The 18,563-nt window shown below is 42.7% G+C and overlaps 1 protein-coding gene across 1 annotated transcript in view; it reads right to left on the bottom strand.

Moving 5' to 3' along the window:
- KIT (KIT proto-oncogene, receptor tyrosine kinase) overlaps window positions 1–18,563 on the bottom strand; it is a 111,180-nt gene that overhangs the window by 40,249 nt on the left and 52,368 nt on the right. The window contains exons 3-5 of the mRNA XM_087724732.1: window positions 15,308–15,586; window positions 13,831–13,967; window positions 8,384–8,543 (exon numbers count right to left, since the gene is read on the bottom strand). Of these exons, the coding sequence (XP_087580858.1) occupies window positions 8,384–8,543; window positions 13,831–13,967; window positions 15,308–15,586 (576 nt within the window). The remainder of the gene's footprint in view (window positions 1–8,383; window positions 8,544–13,830; window positions 13,968–15,307; window positions 15,587–18,563) is intronic.

Genomic DNA, 18,563 nt, shown 5'->3' on the forward strand with positions numbered 1-18,563 from the left:
TCTAAGCATTTTTGATGGCTTCTGGCACAGGGTGTGCAAGATACAATGGACCCAGGTTTTAGCGAGCTCTGGAAATCAAACCTTTAACACTAAAATGGACTCTTTGGGTACAATCCAGTATTATTTGTGGAGCAGTTTCTCCTACAGGTTTCTGCTCAATTAACAGATGAAGCTTTATTTCACATGCTTTCCATTAGGAAAGCAGGTAAGAATATATGTTTTCACAGTAACCACCATCATAGTCTTCTCTCTCCGCTCTCTCTCTCTGTCTCTGTCTCTCTGTGTCTGTGTCTCTCTGTCTCTCTCTGTCTCTCTGTCTCTCTCTGTCTCTCTCTCTCTGTCTCTGTCTCTCTCTCTCTGTCTCTCTCTCTGTCTCTCTGTGTCTGTGTCTCTGTCTCTCTCTGTCTCTCTCTCTCTGTCTCTCTCTCTCTCTGTCTCTCTCTCTCTGTCTCTGTGTCTGTCTCTCTGTGTCTGTGTCTCTCTGTCTCTCTCTCTGTCTCTCTCCTCTCTGTCTCTCTCTCTCTGTCTCTCTCTCTGTCTCTCTCTCTCTCTCTCTCTCTGTCTCTCTCTGTCTCGCTCTCTCTGTCTCTCTCCTCTGTCTCTCTGTCTCTCCCTCTCTCTGTCTCTCTCTGTCTCACTGTGTCTGTGTCTGTGTCTCTGTCTCTCTCTGTCTCTCTCTCTTTCTCTCTCTCTCTGTCTCTCTGTGTCTCTCTCTCTCTCTGTCTCTCTCTGTCTCTCTCTCTCTGCCTGTCTCTCTCTCTCTCTCTGTCTCTCTGTCTCTCTCTCTCTAAAAATTGGTCCTTTCACGTTGTGGGATAGAAATGATAAATTAACAATGTCTACTGCATACAAAGAAAACGTATATAAAATGTTTTACAGATGGCACTTCCCACCAGCAAGATTAACTAAGATGTTGGAAGTGTAATCAGATTCCAGGCTCGTACTTCCATATGTGGCGGATGTGCCCAAAGGCAAGAGCATACTGGACAAAAAATATATACCGTATTTTTCTGACTATAAGATGCACAGGAGTATAAGACGCACCAAGATTTTGGAGAAGTAATATTTTTTTTAAAAAAAGGTTTTGCACTCTGCAGGCCTCCCAACCCCTCTGCATGCAGTTTGAGAGGCCTGCAAAGTATTCCTAGGGGCTGTGGGAGGGGCAAAAATGGCCCATTTTTTGCAAATAACAGGGCATGCATAGGCATTGGGAGGCTTGTAGAGTGCTCCTGGAGGCTGGGTGGGGGTGGGGACAAAAATGAGCAAAACACACCCTGTTTTTTTGCTCATTTTTGCCCTCCCCAGCCCCCAGGAGCACTTTGCAGGCTTCCCAAACCCTCTGCGCATCCATTTTTGAGAAAAAAAAGGATGCGTGGGGGCGGTGTTTTGGGAGACAAATATGCTGTATTCAGTGTATAAGACGCGCCCAGATTTTCACCCCCTTTTTGGGGGGAAAAGGTGCATCTTATACTCTGAAAAATATGGTGCTTGGATAGAAAAAAATGATAAAGGAACATGTATAGATATAAAACCATAAATATTTCTGTTGGGTATCATACCAGAAAAATGTAATAAAGGGACTATGTATCTAATACTACATGTGTTAACAGAGGCTAGAATTGTATTTGGAGAACATTGGAAAGGTGTGGTGATCCCTAAAGGAGAGAAGATAATTAAAAAATACTAGGATGTGCAGAAATGGATAGATTAACACTTGAAATTAAAAAGAAGGAAGACACGGAATATTTTGAAATATGGGATTCATTTTATCAATGGCTAACTAACAGAAACAGAAGTTAGAACATTTAAAATTATAAGAGAAAGACTAATTTTACTATGAGGGCTTATTACAATATGTTTATTACTAATACAAATTTGTAATAATAATTAGTAAGTATTAATATTATGATGAGAAAATACTGTTCTTATGTGACCAAGGAACATTATAACTATTAATGATGATGACTAATCCTCAAACAGACAACTACACTGTTTATATAAATATTGAATTGTTGCTCTTTCTTTATATAGCAAAAAATAAAAATAATAAATAAAAAAAAAATCAGTCCTCGGCATTTGATACTGAAAGTAGTATACAGCTTATTGTGGTTATTGTGCCCTCAGCTTATAATAACCACAATTGGGCCCAAAATTTATGCCGTTAGGTGAGAATCTGTTGAGTGAGTGCTGCCCCACTTTACGACATGTCTTGCCGCAGTTGTTAAGTGAATCACTGCAGTTGATCATTTAGTAACCCGGTTGTTAAGGGAATCTGACTTCCCCATTGACTTTGCTTGTCAGAAAAGGGGGAATCACGTGGTTTTGGGACACAGCAACGGTCGTAAGTATGAACCAGTTGCCAAGCATCTGAATTTTGTTAACATGAGCATGGGGATGTGACAAAGGTTGCAACTGTGAAAAATGGTCATAAGTCCCTTTTTTCCAGTGCCGTTGTCACTTGGAACAGTCATTAAATGAACTGTTGTAAGTTGAGGGCTAACTGTACTGCACCCACAATACAATTAAGACTGTTAACTAGCTATTGCAGTGTTTCTCAACTTTAGCAACGTCAAGGGGTGTGGATTTCAACTCCCAGAACTCCTCAGCCTTTTCCTTAAAGTCCAATGCCCCCCCTGCCCCCCCCCGCAACCTTTTGGGTACCAGGGACCAGTTTCTTGGAGATGCTTTTCCGTGGACCGGAAGAAGCGTGGTTTTGCATGCTGCCTGCATCCCACGGATGGGGGCTTCGTTTGTTTCCGCAGCCCGGTTTCTGGCATGCCGCAGCCTGGTGCCAATCCGTGGACCTGGGTTAGGGAGCCCTGCTTTAGTTAGTATCATCTTTTTTTAGATTCAGATTAACAGAGTTGGAAGGGACCTTGTAGGTCATCTAGTCCAACCCCCCCCATTCAAGCAGGAGACCCTACACCATTTCTGACAAATGGTAGTCCAGTCTCTTCTTGAAAGCCTCCAGGGATGAAGCTCCCACAACTTCCAAAGGCAACCTCTGGTCCATGGGTTGATTGTTCTCACTGTCAGAAGATTTCTCCTTATTTCCAGGTTGAATCTCTCCTTGATCAGTTTCCATCCATTATTCCTTCTCTGGCCTTCGGGTATTTTGGTAAACAGCTTGACCCCTTCCTCTCTATGGAAGCCCCTCAAATATTGGAAGACTGCTATCACGTCTCCCCTGGTCCTTCTCTTCACTAGACCAGCCATATCTATCTATCTATCTATCTATCTATCTATCTATCTATCTATCTATCTATCTATCTATCTATCTATCTATCTATCTATCTATCTATCATCTCTCTCTCTCTCTCTCTCTCTCTCTCTTTTCAATTCAAGAATTGTATGATTATTTTTTGTGATCTCATGCTTTAAAGACAAGGCAGAACCCAGATAAAAACAGTACTTGGGGTACGCCAAGGTCTGGATTTGAAGGGCAAAATGTGATTTAAGTGCACATGTAGCATCTGTTGAGAATACTTAGATCAAGCGTATCTTCTCCTGGAGTCACATGTCCATTGCAGAAGGGAGCCACATGAGCCCAGGAAAAGGAACAGCTGGTTTCAGGCATTTATTATTGGGGCTACGTACAATACACTGCATGCTCCTAACCCCATTTTGCCTTTCAAATCTAATTCTTCGCACAACCTAAAAACTGCATTTAATTTAGTATTAAAGTATTTTAGAAGCATTTCAAACTTCCTAACAGTGAGAAAAACTAACCAGTGGAACAGCTTGCCTTCAGAAGTTGTGGGTATTTCATCCCTGGAGGTTTTTAAGAAGAGTCTGGACAGCCACTTGTCTGAAATAGTATACGGTCTCCTGCTTGAGCAGGGGGGGTGGACTAGAAGACCTTGAAGGTCCCTTCCAGATCTGATCTATCCGATCCGATCCTCTATATTTTACTATTCTATTCTATTCTCCTCTGTTCTATTCTATTCTATTCCATTCCATTCCTCTCTATTCTCTGTTCTCTTATTTTATATTCTATATTCTATTTAAATTTAAAAATTACCAGCAATTTTTCTTTTTAGGTATTTTATATATTTTCCCTTCTAACACATTAAAAATTTAATGACAACTTTTAGGGGGGACTCAGGGCCTACTGAGATGCTATTTTGGAACAGGAAGGCAGGGATTCTTCAAAATTCTTTCAAATAAATCTATCTCAGTTTTAAGTCTACTTCTTAAGTCACACCACACTATTCTTTTGTTGTGGAAACACAATGATATAGACATTAAGAGATACATAAACAAACGCCCAGGAGAAATTTCTTCACACAACCTATTGTTCTGACCCAGTTCACATTCCCCTTCAGGGGAGTTTGAGATGTAAACCTTTGCGAGTGTACTCCACGGCCAAATAAATAACAGGAAACTTTCATAATTTCACAAAGACACAGTATGTTTCTAACATAATCACAGGTACTACTTTACACAATATAAATTGGATGCCAAAACCTGAAACAGTAAATAAACCTCGTGCTAGCTCTGTTTCCACACTAACATTTTATTGTATGTTTACAGTGTTCCATCCAAGACTTTTTGTTAAAGGAAAGTAGGCTTTGAAACTTCATGAGTCTTCATATTTACCAAGTATCGTACAACACTGGAGAACATTGGAGACACACCACCCAGAGCCCTATTCTGCCAGCAGACATTGTTGTTAGTTGCAAAGTCCTGTGTGACCCATCGTGACCCCATGGACAACGCTCCTCCAGGCCTTCCTGTCCCCTACCATCCTCTGGAGTCCATTGAAGCTCACGCCTACTGCTTCGGTGACTCCATCCAGCCACCTCATTCTCTGTCGTCCCCTTCTTCTTTTGCCCTCCATTGTTCCCAGCATTAGGCTCTTCTCCAGGGAGTCCTTCCTTCTCATTAGGTGGCCAAAGTATTTGAGTTTCATCTTCAGGATCTGGCCTTCTAAAGAACAGTCAGGGTTGATCTCCTCTAGGACTGACCGGTTTGATCGCCTTGCAGTCCAAGGGACTCACAGTAGTCTTCTCCAGCACCAGAGCTCAAAGGCCTCCATTCTTTGGCGCTCAGCCTTTCTTATAGTCCAACCTTCACAGCCAGACATTGCAACTGGAAAAACCAGCAGACTTATGGGGTGCTTTTGTGGATTACAATCAGACTCTTTATTTTTGATCTGCCACACCTGTTTTTGGTACATCCATGAGGCTAGCAATAATGTGATGGATTTTCACAGTCCATGAAGGTAAAGGCAACTGTCCAATATCACATCATTCTAGAAGTATGGATAAGGCCTTCAAAGGGACTTCAGCTAAAGGAATACTTCTTTATGGACTTCCAAATCTTCAACTAGATACAGCTAGGAGCACCTCTCAGAAAATCTGCAATGAATGGGGGGCGTGTCGTTCCTACTTCCCACTTTTGCATAATAGAATAAGAGTTTTTTTTTTAAAAAAAAATGGCTGTTCAATCTCTTCTTTAAAACCTCCCACAACTTCTCAAGGAAAGCCATTCCGCTGATCAACTGTTTTCACTATCAGGAAACTTCTCCTTGGCAGAAGGTTAGATCTCTCCTTGATATGTTTCCATTCATTCTTGTCCTGCCCTCAGGTGCTTGGGAGAATAGGTCAAACCCTTCTTCTGTGTAACAGTCCCTCAAGCACCGAAAAACTGCTATCATGTAATCCATAGTGCTTCTCTTCGTTAGACCAGACGTAAGTAAGTATAAGTATAATCTTTACTGTCATTGTACTTAAATACAACGAAACTGGTTTTAACCTCACTGGTGCAAAATTACAGCAGAAACGAAAAAAGAAAGAAAAAGAAAAAAAAACTATCGTGTGCATGGAGTGATTGTGGTTCAGTGGTGGGTTTCAAAAATTGTTCGAACCTACTCTGTGGGTGTGGCCTCCTTTGTGGAAGTGGCTTGCTGCCCATGTGACCGGATGGGAGTGGCTTGCCGCCCATGTGACCGGATATGAAGATGCCGACGACACTTGTCAGAACCACCTTAAACTACCTCACACACAGCACTGGCATGCATAAGAATAGGATGTAAACTTGTTTTTTAAAAGGCATCTTTGGTTTGCGTTAAAATAACTTCAACACACGCAATGTTCTGATTGCACCACAAACTCAGTCGTCATCCTTACCGTTCACAGAGGCACTGAGTTTTATAAATATGAGCATGATAGTGTAGAATACTCATATCCAAGGACCAGTGGTGGGTTTCAAAAAAATTTGGAACCTCTTCTGTAGGTGCGGCCTGCTTTCTGGGTCCACTGGTGGAACCTCTTCTAACCGGTTCGGTAAATTTGACGAACCGGTTCTACCGAATAGGTGCAAACTGGTAGGAACCCACCTCTGTTGTGGTTGTATCTAAAAGTCTGACAGCCCAAGGATAACTATCTTTAAACCTATTTGTTCGGCTAAAATCAGTAGCTCCCTGCAGGTATAGACTAGTTTTTGCCTAACTCCACTGTGACACCAGGAGCTCAAAGCTGCAGCATCTTGGCAGGGAAAAATACCTACCTAGTTCCCGCAATCATTCATCTTATGGTTTAGCCTCTAGAGCCCTGATCATCTTTGTTGCACTTTTCTGCACTCTTTCTGGAATCTCAACATCATTGTATTCATGAAAACTGGATGGAATGTTCCAAGCATGGTCTTGAAACTAATATTTCACGTGGTCTTGATACTATCCCTCTCTTGATGCAGCCTAGGCTGCTGGCTCATACTTAAGTGGTTGTCCACTAGGATCCCCCTCACAGTTACTGATCTGTATCTCTGCATTCGAGTTTTCTTGCCTAAACGTAAACCTTACTTTTCTCACCACTGAATTGCATTGTGTTGGATGGGGCCCAGTGTGTGCTGTTCAGCTCACACATACCCCGGGTGTAAGGAGTCTTTATTAAGGCCCCTTACTGAATTGGTATTCCCCAATTATTCCCTGTGCCGGCAACAGCACAACCCCAATAAATTCCACAGGCTACTCAAACTAAGAATAAAATAACAGAATTGGAAGGGACCTTGGAGGTCTTCTAGTCCAACCTCATGCTTAGGCAGGAAACCCTATACCCATGATAGCGAACCTATGGCACGCGTGCCACAGGTGGCCCGCGGAACCACATTTGCTGGCACGCCAGCTGTCAGCTTCAGCGCACATGTGTACACTGGCCAGCTGATTTTTCGCCCTTTCGGAGGGCCGGGTGCAGTGGTGGGTTTCAAAAAAATTTTAGAACCTCTTCTGTGGGTGTGGCCTGCTTTGTGGGAGTGGCTTGCCAGCCATGTGACCGAGTGGGAGTGGCTTGGCAGTCATATTCCCCCCACCTCTGGAGGAAATATCAAGCTCAGCTTGGTGGCGAGCAGTGGGGCGCACGTGGGAGGGGGTTGTGCGCATGCACGCAGGGGGGCGCTTTTTACGGGTACTAGCACACGCATTTTTTGGCACCCAACCACAAAAAGGTTAGCCGTCACTGATTTAGAGTATATCCCATTTTTCAACTTGAAAATCTCTTAGGACAGCTTATCAATGAAATACTTGGATTTGGCACTGATCCTATCCGAAGGTAAGTAAGATCACCTCTGTTTAGGCATTTGGGATGCGAACTTCCACTAGTCCCCATGAAAGATCTGCGACAATGGCAGTCGAAACCATTTGGAAATCATAATCCTGGCCAATATGATCAAATTACTCTCAATTTCCCAGTAATTGGCACTGACGCAAGAGTTTTGATCCACTTATAATTATGGCACCATGGAAATATGACTATTACTACCCTAGGACTACATACATAGTACTTGAGAGACCGCCTGCTGCCAATTACCTCCCACAGACCCATTAGATCTCACAGGGTTGGCCTCCTCCGGGTGCCATCTACCAGCCAATGCCACCTGGCTACTACCCAGGGGAGGGCCTTCTCTGTGGCAGCTCCGGCCCTCTGGAACGAACTCCCCGCAGGGATTCGGACCCTCACCTCTCTCCAGGCCTTCTGAAAAGCCGTCAAAACCTGGGGGTGATGAGTTACCTCTCCTCTCGACATGTATGGTTGCGCGACTGTTGTTTACTTTTATTATTTGTATTTTGTTTTTTATGTTCCCCTTTTTTCCCCCTTGAATTGTTCGCCGCTCTGAGTCCTCCCGGAGAAGGGCGGCATACAAATAATAAAATTCTATTCTATTCTATTCTATTCTACATGCACAAACTCAAGGAAATGTTCTTTTTTACATGGACTTTGTTTTTACCAAGAACTATTTCGGTATTGCAAAACAGGAAGTGGGAGGGTTAGAGTTAAAAACATATTGAAACATACATTTCAACACATATTCCAACAACATACTAGCGTGTGGCTTTTGCTCTAACCCTGGCATTATGTATATATATGTCTGCGATATTAATATTTACCTATTACATTCAAGGTTAGTGTGACATTAGATGTTCCAAAAGCATTGGTGGCTTGGCACGTGAACGCTCCAGAATCATTAACTCCCACTGAACGGATGCTCAGCCTTAATTTTTGTTCATATTCATAATCACGCACATTCTTGCTGTTGCTGGAGAAGCTCTGTCGGCAAAGGAGGGAGGGGAAAAAAAATTAACATCTAAGATACAGTGTACGTAGCATCATTCTCAAATAAATTAAAAATAGATGTAATTATAACTTCGCCGTATTAATATTCATAACTTAAAACTTGAATAATAAGCCGCCGTGGCAAACCTGTCACTGGCATCAATCCATAGAAAACATCTATATTCTTAAAGCCGCCTTGAGGGGGGACAAAAAAAATAATAATAATGAAAGAACAAAAACGAAGACGTGCTTCTCAGGATTGTTCTTACCCTCTTTGCTTTGCTCTAAATCTTGCATTTTTGGGGGTTTGATGGTCTCTTTAGGTAATAAACTCCAAATGAAATTTGCCCTAAAAACATTCACTATCACGAAGAGCTTTACAAATTAAGTTTGCGTCATGGCAGTCGTCATAACTCTCTCTCTCTCACTCACTCACACTGTGTGTGTGTTTGTGTGTGTGTTTGTGTGTGTGTTTGTGTGTGTGTCTGTGTGTGTGTGTCTGTGTGTGTCTGTGTGTGTCTGTGTGTGAGAGAGAGAGAGAGAGAGAGAGAGAGAGTCAGTCAGTCTGTCTGTATTTTAAAACTGTTATGTGAGATTCTTATAATTGATAAGTGGTATGAGAGTAAAACAGAAAAAAATCCAGTAGTTCCTACAGCTATTCTGAAGTAACATTGAAAGTATTTCAGATTCCTGGGATTCCTGGTCAAGAAATCACAACTGTGATTGGTGTTGTTGTTGTTTTTTTTAAAGTTGGTGTGGACCAATGACCCCTGCCGTGGAGATGACAAAAGAAGAATGTTCTATTCAAGGAAGGAAAGATCCTATTGACTTGGAATATCTATTTACAAACTATGCATTTTACTTCCTAACTGCATTTAGCAGGGAATCAGACTGTTACCAACGTAGTGCTGAATGTAATTCTACTTTTTTTTTTTAACACAATGCAAATCTCAACTCTGCCCAAATATTATGATGGCTTTTTTTTTTTTAAATTAATATGTGCTAAAGCAAATTTAGTTTGAAACAAAGCTAAAACTGAAAACTGGCTTTTCCAATGCATTATTTAAAATGATATCGGAACTGCTTCAGGAGAGCAGTAGGCCACATCCAGTAGGTATGGACCAGGGGTGGGTTTCTCGCCCCGTTCCAACCGGTTCGGTTGGAATGGGGCCGGTGGCATCCTCGTGCACGCGCGCAGTGCACGCATGCGTACTAGCATCTGCGCGACGCTCCAGCTGCTCCTGGAGAATCGCGCAGGCGCTGTATGCGTCCTGCGCATGCGTGGAAGCGCAGAACTCGTCAAAACTGGGTAAGGACCGCGGGCGGGTGCGCCCTTCGCCGTTCCCGGAAGTTACTTACTTCCGGGTTCGCCGGCCAACCAGTTCGCAGGGACCGCCGCGAACCGGTTGAAACCCACCCCTGGTATGGACCACATATGTTAAATGTCTGCTTTACTTCAGAATGGATAAGTTAGGATCAGTCAATAAAGAAGCACTTAAAACACAGGAATTATGCCGGCACCAAAGGATAAGTAGAGAATGGCCGGTAACACTCCAGGGACATATTATCCAAATTGTACTTTCTTGAGACTGTATAATTTCTCCAGCATTGCAACACTGCAACAGTCTTCCTATTTACATGAGCTGCTGATTATGTATTTTAATCACCGCCATTAACATTTGTCAATTAAGACTGAAATGACTGTACTCAGCTAGCTGAACTCTTTGGGGAAGTTTTCCTATACAGTGAAATGCAACTATTTACATATTTTTAAGCTATATGAGTGATCGGAGTCCCAATTCAATCCAGTCTTATGCATATTTAGTTAATTTCTATGAAAATTGGAAAGTAGAAATTAACTGATTTCTAATTAAATTATTTCTATGCGTCCATATCGCTAATACAGGGACTGGGCAACTTGCAAGATAATAAGAAATTTAGAAGTGTTAAAAAAAAAAGGATTAAAATTAGAATAAAAAGATTTTAAAAGTTAGTAACCGAGATGGATGGGCAATCTGGGTGTGAGAGCTTTCTCTACCCTGCCAGTGACGTCCAATGTATCAGGTCAAACAGGACAGCCAAGTTTATAGATTTTTTCCAGAAGGCCAGGAATATGGGGCACATCTCAACCTCTGATGGAAGAATATTCCGGAAGGTGGAGGCCACAGCAGAAAGTTGTGGTTAAAATTTAGCAGCAAGAATGGCTGCTATTAAAAGTATTTATTCAAAAGTGTGCCTTTCATAGGTGCCATATTGAAACTGAGTTCACCGACAAATGCACGCTCAACAAAAGCGCGCCGACGAAACCGCGGTGAGAAAACCGCGAGTTTTAAATCGCGCCGACAAATGAGCGCAGAAGCGCGCCAACAACAGCGCACCGACAAAAGCGCGCCTTCAACAAACAAGTAATAACCACGAGTTCTAAACCTAACCCTAAACCTAACCCTAACCCTAAACCTAACCCTGAACCTAACCCTTACCTGAAATCGTGCTTTTGTGGGCACGGTTTTGTCGGCACGTGTATGACGTCGTGGTTTTCTTAACGCACTTTTGTTGTGCGCACATTTGTCGGGTCACGTTGAAACTGAACTCCTTATATATAATTGACCTTAGCCAAAAGGCCGAGCAGCCTTATTCCCTTCTGAACCAACTCTAACCTGCCCCGTGTTTGACTTGAGCTTGGTTTAGATAACCCAATCTTTTCATTAGGAACTAAAAAATACACCCATAGACACACTACGTTTCAGTCGCCCACCCTAAGGTATTCAACAATCCAGAACAACTTGTGTTTGTTTCTCCTGACCCACTCAACTCTCCCTTCCAAGCAACAACTGGACAGAATGCCCTCTATTATTTTCGTTTAATTGATATTGACCACATCCTTGTCGGAATTTGTATCTTTGCTCTACTTTTCTGTCATTTACGATTTGGGTCCACAACATGACATTCACATACGTTCACATCCCCACCAAGGCACCTCCCACTTCAAACATGCCATATTCATAAATTCCTTATCCGTAAATACAGAATATGGTGTGGGAGGACATGGCATACACAAATCTTACCCCACATTCCCTGTCAAACCAGTCACTAAGCATGCCATTTATTTTTAATCATGCTTTACTTCCACTATATGTGGTCATTTATCAGTGGTGGGTTGCTCTTACCGTCGCTACCGATATGCTGCTCACGGGCCACGTGTCATGTCCGTGCATGCGCGCTGTGCATGCATGCACAATCCACCTCTTCTGCAATACCTAGCTGCTTGTTGGGGTTCACGCAGGCGCTGCACGCTGCTGTGCGCGCATGCGCAATTGGCCAGTTGTTTTAAAAACAGTTATAGAACGTGGGCAGGTGGGCCAAATGAGCCACCGTACCGGTACGCTGTCAGTTGCTCCCGGCTACTATCGGTTTGGCCGTACCGGGCTATACCCGGAGGAACCCACCACTGTCACTTATCCCTTCAGCAATCAGTTTTCAACTCCCTCTTCACACAAAACATTCCATACTTCAAGCTTGCTAACTATATTGAATACGTTCTGTAACACATGCATGGTAAGCTTCCATTCTCATATTCATGCACTTCCCAATGACCTGGTGATGAGCAAAATTTATGCTACACAATTTGAGAATGGCATTCTATACTATTCTCAAGTTGTGCTCATTCTCATTTCTTGTACTCTTTCAATCATAATTCCATCAAATGCTGTCTTAGGAACAGTTAGGAAAGTTATCCTTTCTTAGGCAGCCCAGAGTCGTATCAGTGTCATGGGCAGCATAGAATTTTAATTTTTTTCTCTTTTAACGATCCTGTAATCCCTTGCATCAGGGCGGAGTCAGGAGAATGAAATGGAGCTGAGAGATTACTGGCCGGATGCCCTTCCTGACACCTACATGGAGCTCACAGCAGATATTTTTTCTTTGCCTCCAGAAAAATATCTGCCACTACCTAGGATCAAACTCACAGCCTCCTGATTGTGAGGCAGGAGCTCAGTGGTGGGTTCCGGATCCTGTTCCAACCGGTATGGTTGGAATGGGCCGGCAATATCCACAGTGCGTGTCCATGCATCTTAGCACCTCCGCAAGCCTCTGCAACGCTCCAGCTGCTCAATGGAGCATTGCGCAGGCACTGTATGCGCCATGCACATGCGTGGAAGTGCTGAAGACTTAAAAGATTGGTAAGGAGCTCGGGCGGGCAGGTGAGCTCTCCCGAGCACCGTACCAGAACGGTATCCAGTGCTCCAGGCAGGCTCCCGTACCGGGGCGTACTGCCTGTAGCCCACCACTGCAAGAGCTCCATCTCTATGTCACCATGCCATTCTCAGCATTCTCAACTTTAATAACAAAAATAAATATATATTTTTTTTTAAAAATGCCGCTGCCATTTTTGAATTCATTTTTGTTATCTTTCTCTTAACTCAGGGAAACAAAAACATTCTTCCACTCACCAGGCACAGTTGCAATCTTCACATGCATTAAATACATTGACAGCAACTCCACATAAACTGCACCCAATTTTAACACTTCTCCAGTTGCATCAACTCTACCTGTACTCTTACAATTATTCAACATTCTCACAGTATTTAGGACATTTTTATTGTTTTTTTTCTTGAATGCTAACACTTGTTACAGTTCTCTTTTGACATCAGATATCACTGACATTACATTAAAAAAAAATTCAACCATACTTTCCCACCAGTTTGTTCCGTTTCATTCAAAATTATTTTGAGACTTTAAAAATAAACTTATATATTTAATTCCACATATTATGCCATAGATTCCTGCTTCCAAAACGGTTATTGATTTCCACCAAAGCTTTTTTTTTTTTTTGCATTTTCTCTGTCTTTTTTCTAGCAGATTTTATTATTATTTTTTGCATTTTCTCTGTCTTTCAATCTTGCTTATTCCCTGATTTCTTGGATTACATTCTTTGTGACTGTATAACTTTTGAGAATTGTATACCCGTTATATTTTCTGCTCATCGTTTATTGTAGCAATTGTTTTCTTACACGCATCTTTTTCTCATCCATATCCTCTTTCATTTCCTCATTGTACCAAAACTTTTTTTCCAATTTCTTACTTCCCATTACCTTTTCTTGGTGCAGCTGTTCTTTCTCTTCTATTCAAGATTTGTCAATGCTATCATTCCAACAATGATGCCTTCCATGAATATTACTTTATCACAGCTAATAACTTATATCTCAGACCTGTTCTTAAGTTATTATTTCAGAAAGACTATGCTTTCAAGTACATTGGTACATATTAGGTATAATGAACTCACCGCATTGCCTTGAAAAATCCAATTAGCTTTAAGAGAGCTATCTATATCCTTGATTGTACATGTAACTTCAAATTCTTCACCTTCTTTGAGAAGCTGCATTGTTTTTGACAAGGTGATGGATGGTAAGGACTTGTGAACTAAAAAAAAAAAAACAATCCAGATGCACATTATTGTAATTATATGCAAAAAGGGGGTCGAAATTGACAGTTCCTTAAAAAAGGCTGTATGTATGTATGTTCCAGCGTAACTCTGGAGCACCTTGAACAATTTCAACCAAACTTGGTACACAGATGTCTTACCCTCTGGAAACAAATACTGGGGGGTGGGTGGGGAGGGGAGACACCTCTGGGGTGGGTGGGGTGTGTGTGTATGTGTTCCAGCATAGCTCTGGAACGCCTAGCCCGTTAAGGAAAGCAAGTGTAGTGTCCTAGAGCGGCAATTGTTTGTGATGTCAGTTCCTTCGCAGCTTCCTCTGGAAAGCCAGCCGTGATATTCGCCATCCAGTGGACCAATGGGAAAACGACAGATAGATTTGGGGCAAAGTGCCAGGATCATATACAGGGCAGGAAAGAGGAGCGCATGGGAGGGGGAAGGGAGAGGGCAGGGATGATGGGCATGGGAGTAGAGGGAAGAAAGGCCCCTCTCAATGGCTCCCTGACAGATAAACGCTTCAATGTCCATAAATACGCAGGCAACGGCGGGTTATCGGCTAGTCTTCCAATAAAGTATCAGATTTGCTAAACATATTTTAAACACTGGGACATATCACAGTTGTACCTTCATCCAAATAAAAATGTAAAAACATTTATAGGCACTACGTAACAAATAGAGATAATAAGCCTGCCCTGTATTTGATCTTGCAAAAAGACTAAAGGTCAATGAGGAACTTCATCTAATACCATTTTGTAAGGCTACAATTCACAATCTTGAATCCACCGGTGGGATCTGAGAACATCTATTAACATGAAATATTTTCCTAATTATCTTACCTTTATATACAGGCAGTCCTTGACCGATGATCATAATTGAGCCCAGAATGTATATTCCTAAGCTAGACATTTAACGGAATTTCCCCCAATTTATGACCTTTCTCGCCACAGTTGTTAAGTGAATCACTGCAGTTGTTAATTAGTAGCCCGGTTGTTCTCAAATCAATCTGGCTTCCCCATTGAGTCCGCTTGTCCGAAAGTCGCAAAAGGCGATCACGTGACCTTGGAACATTGCAACCGTCATAAGTATGAGTCAGTTGCCAAGCGTCTGAAGTTTAATCATGTGACCATGGGGATGACGCAGCAGTTGTCTGAAAAATGGTCCTTTCTCTGTGCTGTTGTAACATTGAGTGGTTATTAAACCAACTCTCAAGTCGAGAGTTACCTGTAAACTAGGTACATTGTTTGCCACCTGTACAAGAAAAGGGATTGTACACAACGGTTCGACTGTAACAGATATTTGAGTTCAGCTGAATGCATTTTTTTACCTGCTCTCACCATAAGTGTTATATCTTTTGATTTTTTCTCAACGCCATCTTGTTGCGCCACACACCAGTAACAGCCTAGAAATGACCTCTGTACGTTTTTTATGGTGATTCCCTTCCGAGGATCAGGAACGAAGGTCATATTCTCAGGCAGGGGTTTGTGATGACATCTTTTCAAAGTGAAATTGGAAACATCTGGATCTGTCACCGGGCAGACAATGAGAGCATCGCTGTCCTCCCTTCCAAAGACTGTGGGTCTGTGAAAGAACAGAACCTCTGGATCTGTAATAAAAAGAAATTTTTTTAAAACAGAGGAATTCCTACAAAGGTATAATGAGCCATGTTTAAACTCATGCGATATCTTGAATAACATCTAATTTGGATAGTTGTGATAGTTGGATTAGAAGCTATTTTTTTTAATATGCACATATTTAATGTCCCCTCCATATGGAGCATCGAAGAAATGTCAGAATTTTCTGGAAATACTTCATTGACTCTGGCCTTGCTAAAAACATTCTCCCAACTGGCAATAATTCCAAGGAAGAGATAACTAAGCTAACCTTTGGCAGACGAGGAGAAATTAGGAAAGTCATTATTTTAAGAAAGGTAGCTATTAAAATTTAAAGCAGTATGGCTAATGATGCTCAGTCCAACTAACCACTCCTTTCATCCAGCAAGTCTCGAATCTTCCTCTTAGCCAGGTAGCTGGGACATTCTTGGCGTTGAATACCAAAGATATGTGAAACTGTCATAGAGTGATTCCTCGGCAAAATACTAAAAGCTTTCCATAGTCCCGGAGACTAAGACATATGAAGAATGGTTGCAGGAATTAGGTATTGCTAGTCTGGAGAAAAGAAGTACTAGTCCCTGCTGTGCATTGCGGGAGGTGTGCGCGCAAGCGTGGGAGTTGCACACACATGAATGGGAGGGCGGGGGGTTGCACGCGCATGCACAGTGGGAGCATGGGGGTGCGGCGAGCCCTGCCCGTGCCCCATTTTTGGTCCCAGGAGGCTTTAATGAGGCCTGCAAGGGCCAAAATGGGGCATGGGGGGGTTGTATATGTAATTGTGGGGGGTCACGGATGCATGCATAAGGGGCAGGGCACACAGGGGGGGGTATCGTGCACGCATTGCAATATGGTATACGAGGACAAAAAGGTTAGCCATCGCTGGCATAAGGTCTCCTGCTTGAGCAGGGGGTTGGGTTAGAAGACCTCTAAGGACCCTTCCAGCTCTATTCTGATTGACTGGTTTGGTTTTTTTTAATCAACTCTGAACAATGATTTAAGTGGCTCCTGTTTTTTCTACTTGCATTTTTACATGCTTTCGAGCTGCTAGGTTGGCAGAAGCTGGGACAAGTAATGGGAGCTCACTCCATTACACGGTGCTAGGGATTTGAACTGCCGACTGCCACCACAGAGAAGGCTCTCCTTCTGGATCCCGCCAGATGTCTCTCCTTAGGGGACGGGACCTACAACATTCCTTGCCTCCCCACTCTAGTGGGTCGGATAGATGTTACCGGCAAGAGATGGTCCCTTAATCTGATAAGGTAAAGGTAAAGGTTCCCCTCGCACATATGTGCTAGTCGTTCCCAACTCTAGGGAGCAGTGGTCTTCTCCATTTCTTATCCGAAGAACCAGCGCTGTCCAAAGACATCTCCGTGGTCATGTGGCCGGTATGACTAAACACCAAAGGCGCACAGAACGCTGTTACCTTCCCACCAAAGGTGGTTCCTATTTTTCTACTCGCATTTTTTTTAACGTACTTTCGAATTGCTAGGTTGGCAGAAGCTGGGACAAGTAACAGGAGCTCACTCCATTACACAGTGCGAGGGATTCAAACCACCGAACTGCCAATGTTCTGATCAACAAGCTCAGCGTCTTAGCCACTGAGCCACCTTAACAAGATAGCCATACATATATATGCTATGCATATTTTCCAGCATGGACGGGAGAATGATACAAACAGCATTGAAATGTGGTGCAAACCTCACTCCTTTTCTACATATGCCCCGATGTTGCAGCCGGACTCCGCAGGACACTCCTTGTAGTATCATGCTGCCATGCTAGCAGCTATCATCATTCTAATAAATCAGAAACACCCAGTAGAATACTACAGTGCACTGTCTTATAAATAAGTCCGCTCCCTTGTCTTAAGCCTGACAGTGTAATGATGAAAGGTCTCGTGCAAATCTTTCAGTCACAATCAATTTTGAACTCTATTCAGACATTAGACGAGGGATTAAAAGTCACCGGGGACGAGTGGAAATGAACCCTGTCCTCCTACATTGAGCTGGTGATCTTTGATCAAGAAAAGCATCCCTACTTTCAGCAGTGATGTCCGTCACAAGAGGAGCTCATACAAGATACCCCATCCTGAATTCCTTTGCACGCACAGTTTTACACACAAAGGATTCCTTGGGTCAGATGCTGAAGTTGGGGGGAAAAAAGATGGCTTAGAAGGTGAGACCTCACCTGTGTGACTTTCAAAGGATTAGGATTATCACTGCTCTCCAAATCATGGCATTAACTCTATCTAATGGCTCAGTTTTCTCTCTTCCTGTCTCTCTCTCTGTTTGTCTGTCTGTCTGTCTGTCTCTCTCTGTCTGTCGCTCTGACTCTGTTTCTCTGTCTGTCACTTTCTGTCTGCTTGTGTCTCTCTGTCTCTCTGTCTCTATCTCTCTGTTTCTCTGTCTGTCTGTCTCTGTCTCTCTCTGTATGTCTCTGTCTCTCTCTCTCTCTCTGTATGTCTCTCTGTCTCTCTCTGTCTGTCTCTGTCTGTCTCTCGCTGTGTGTGTGTGTCTGTCTGTCTCTCTGTCTGTCTCTCTCTGTTTCTCTGTCTGTCACTGTCTCTCTGCTGTCTCTCTCTCTCTCTGTCTCTGATTCTCTGTCTCTGTCTGTCTGTCTCTCTGTGTGTGTCTGTCTCTCTGTCTCTGCTTTTAATTTCTGCAGGGACAGTATCATTGATGAAATGATGTAGTTCTGATACACATCCACGATCACAACAATTAATTTTTTTTGCTCCCATTATTCATATCATCCTAACCTGTCTGGTAAGTGGTGGGAAATAAGGGAAGCATTTGCTACAAGGCTCAATTTCCTCGAGCTTGTTTAGACATTGGTTAGAAATGTATCTTACAACACAATAAAATTCACATTTCAGTAGATTGCTATGAATAGATTTTTCCATTTCACAATGTTTAATCCTTTCTTAATTGAGCAGAGCATTAATAGAACTTAATTGGTAACAAAGTTGTATTC

This window comes from Thamnophis sirtalis, unplaced genomic scaffold (genome assembly GCF_051295495.1).
Source record: "Thamnophis sirtalis isolate CommonGarterSnake01/CBP01778 unplaced genomic scaffold, rThaSir2_p1.2 scaffold_10, whole genome shotgun sequence".
NCBI classification, from domain to species: Eukaryota; Metazoa; Chordata; class Lepidosauria; order Squamata; family Natricidae; genus Thamnophis; species Thamnophis sirtalis.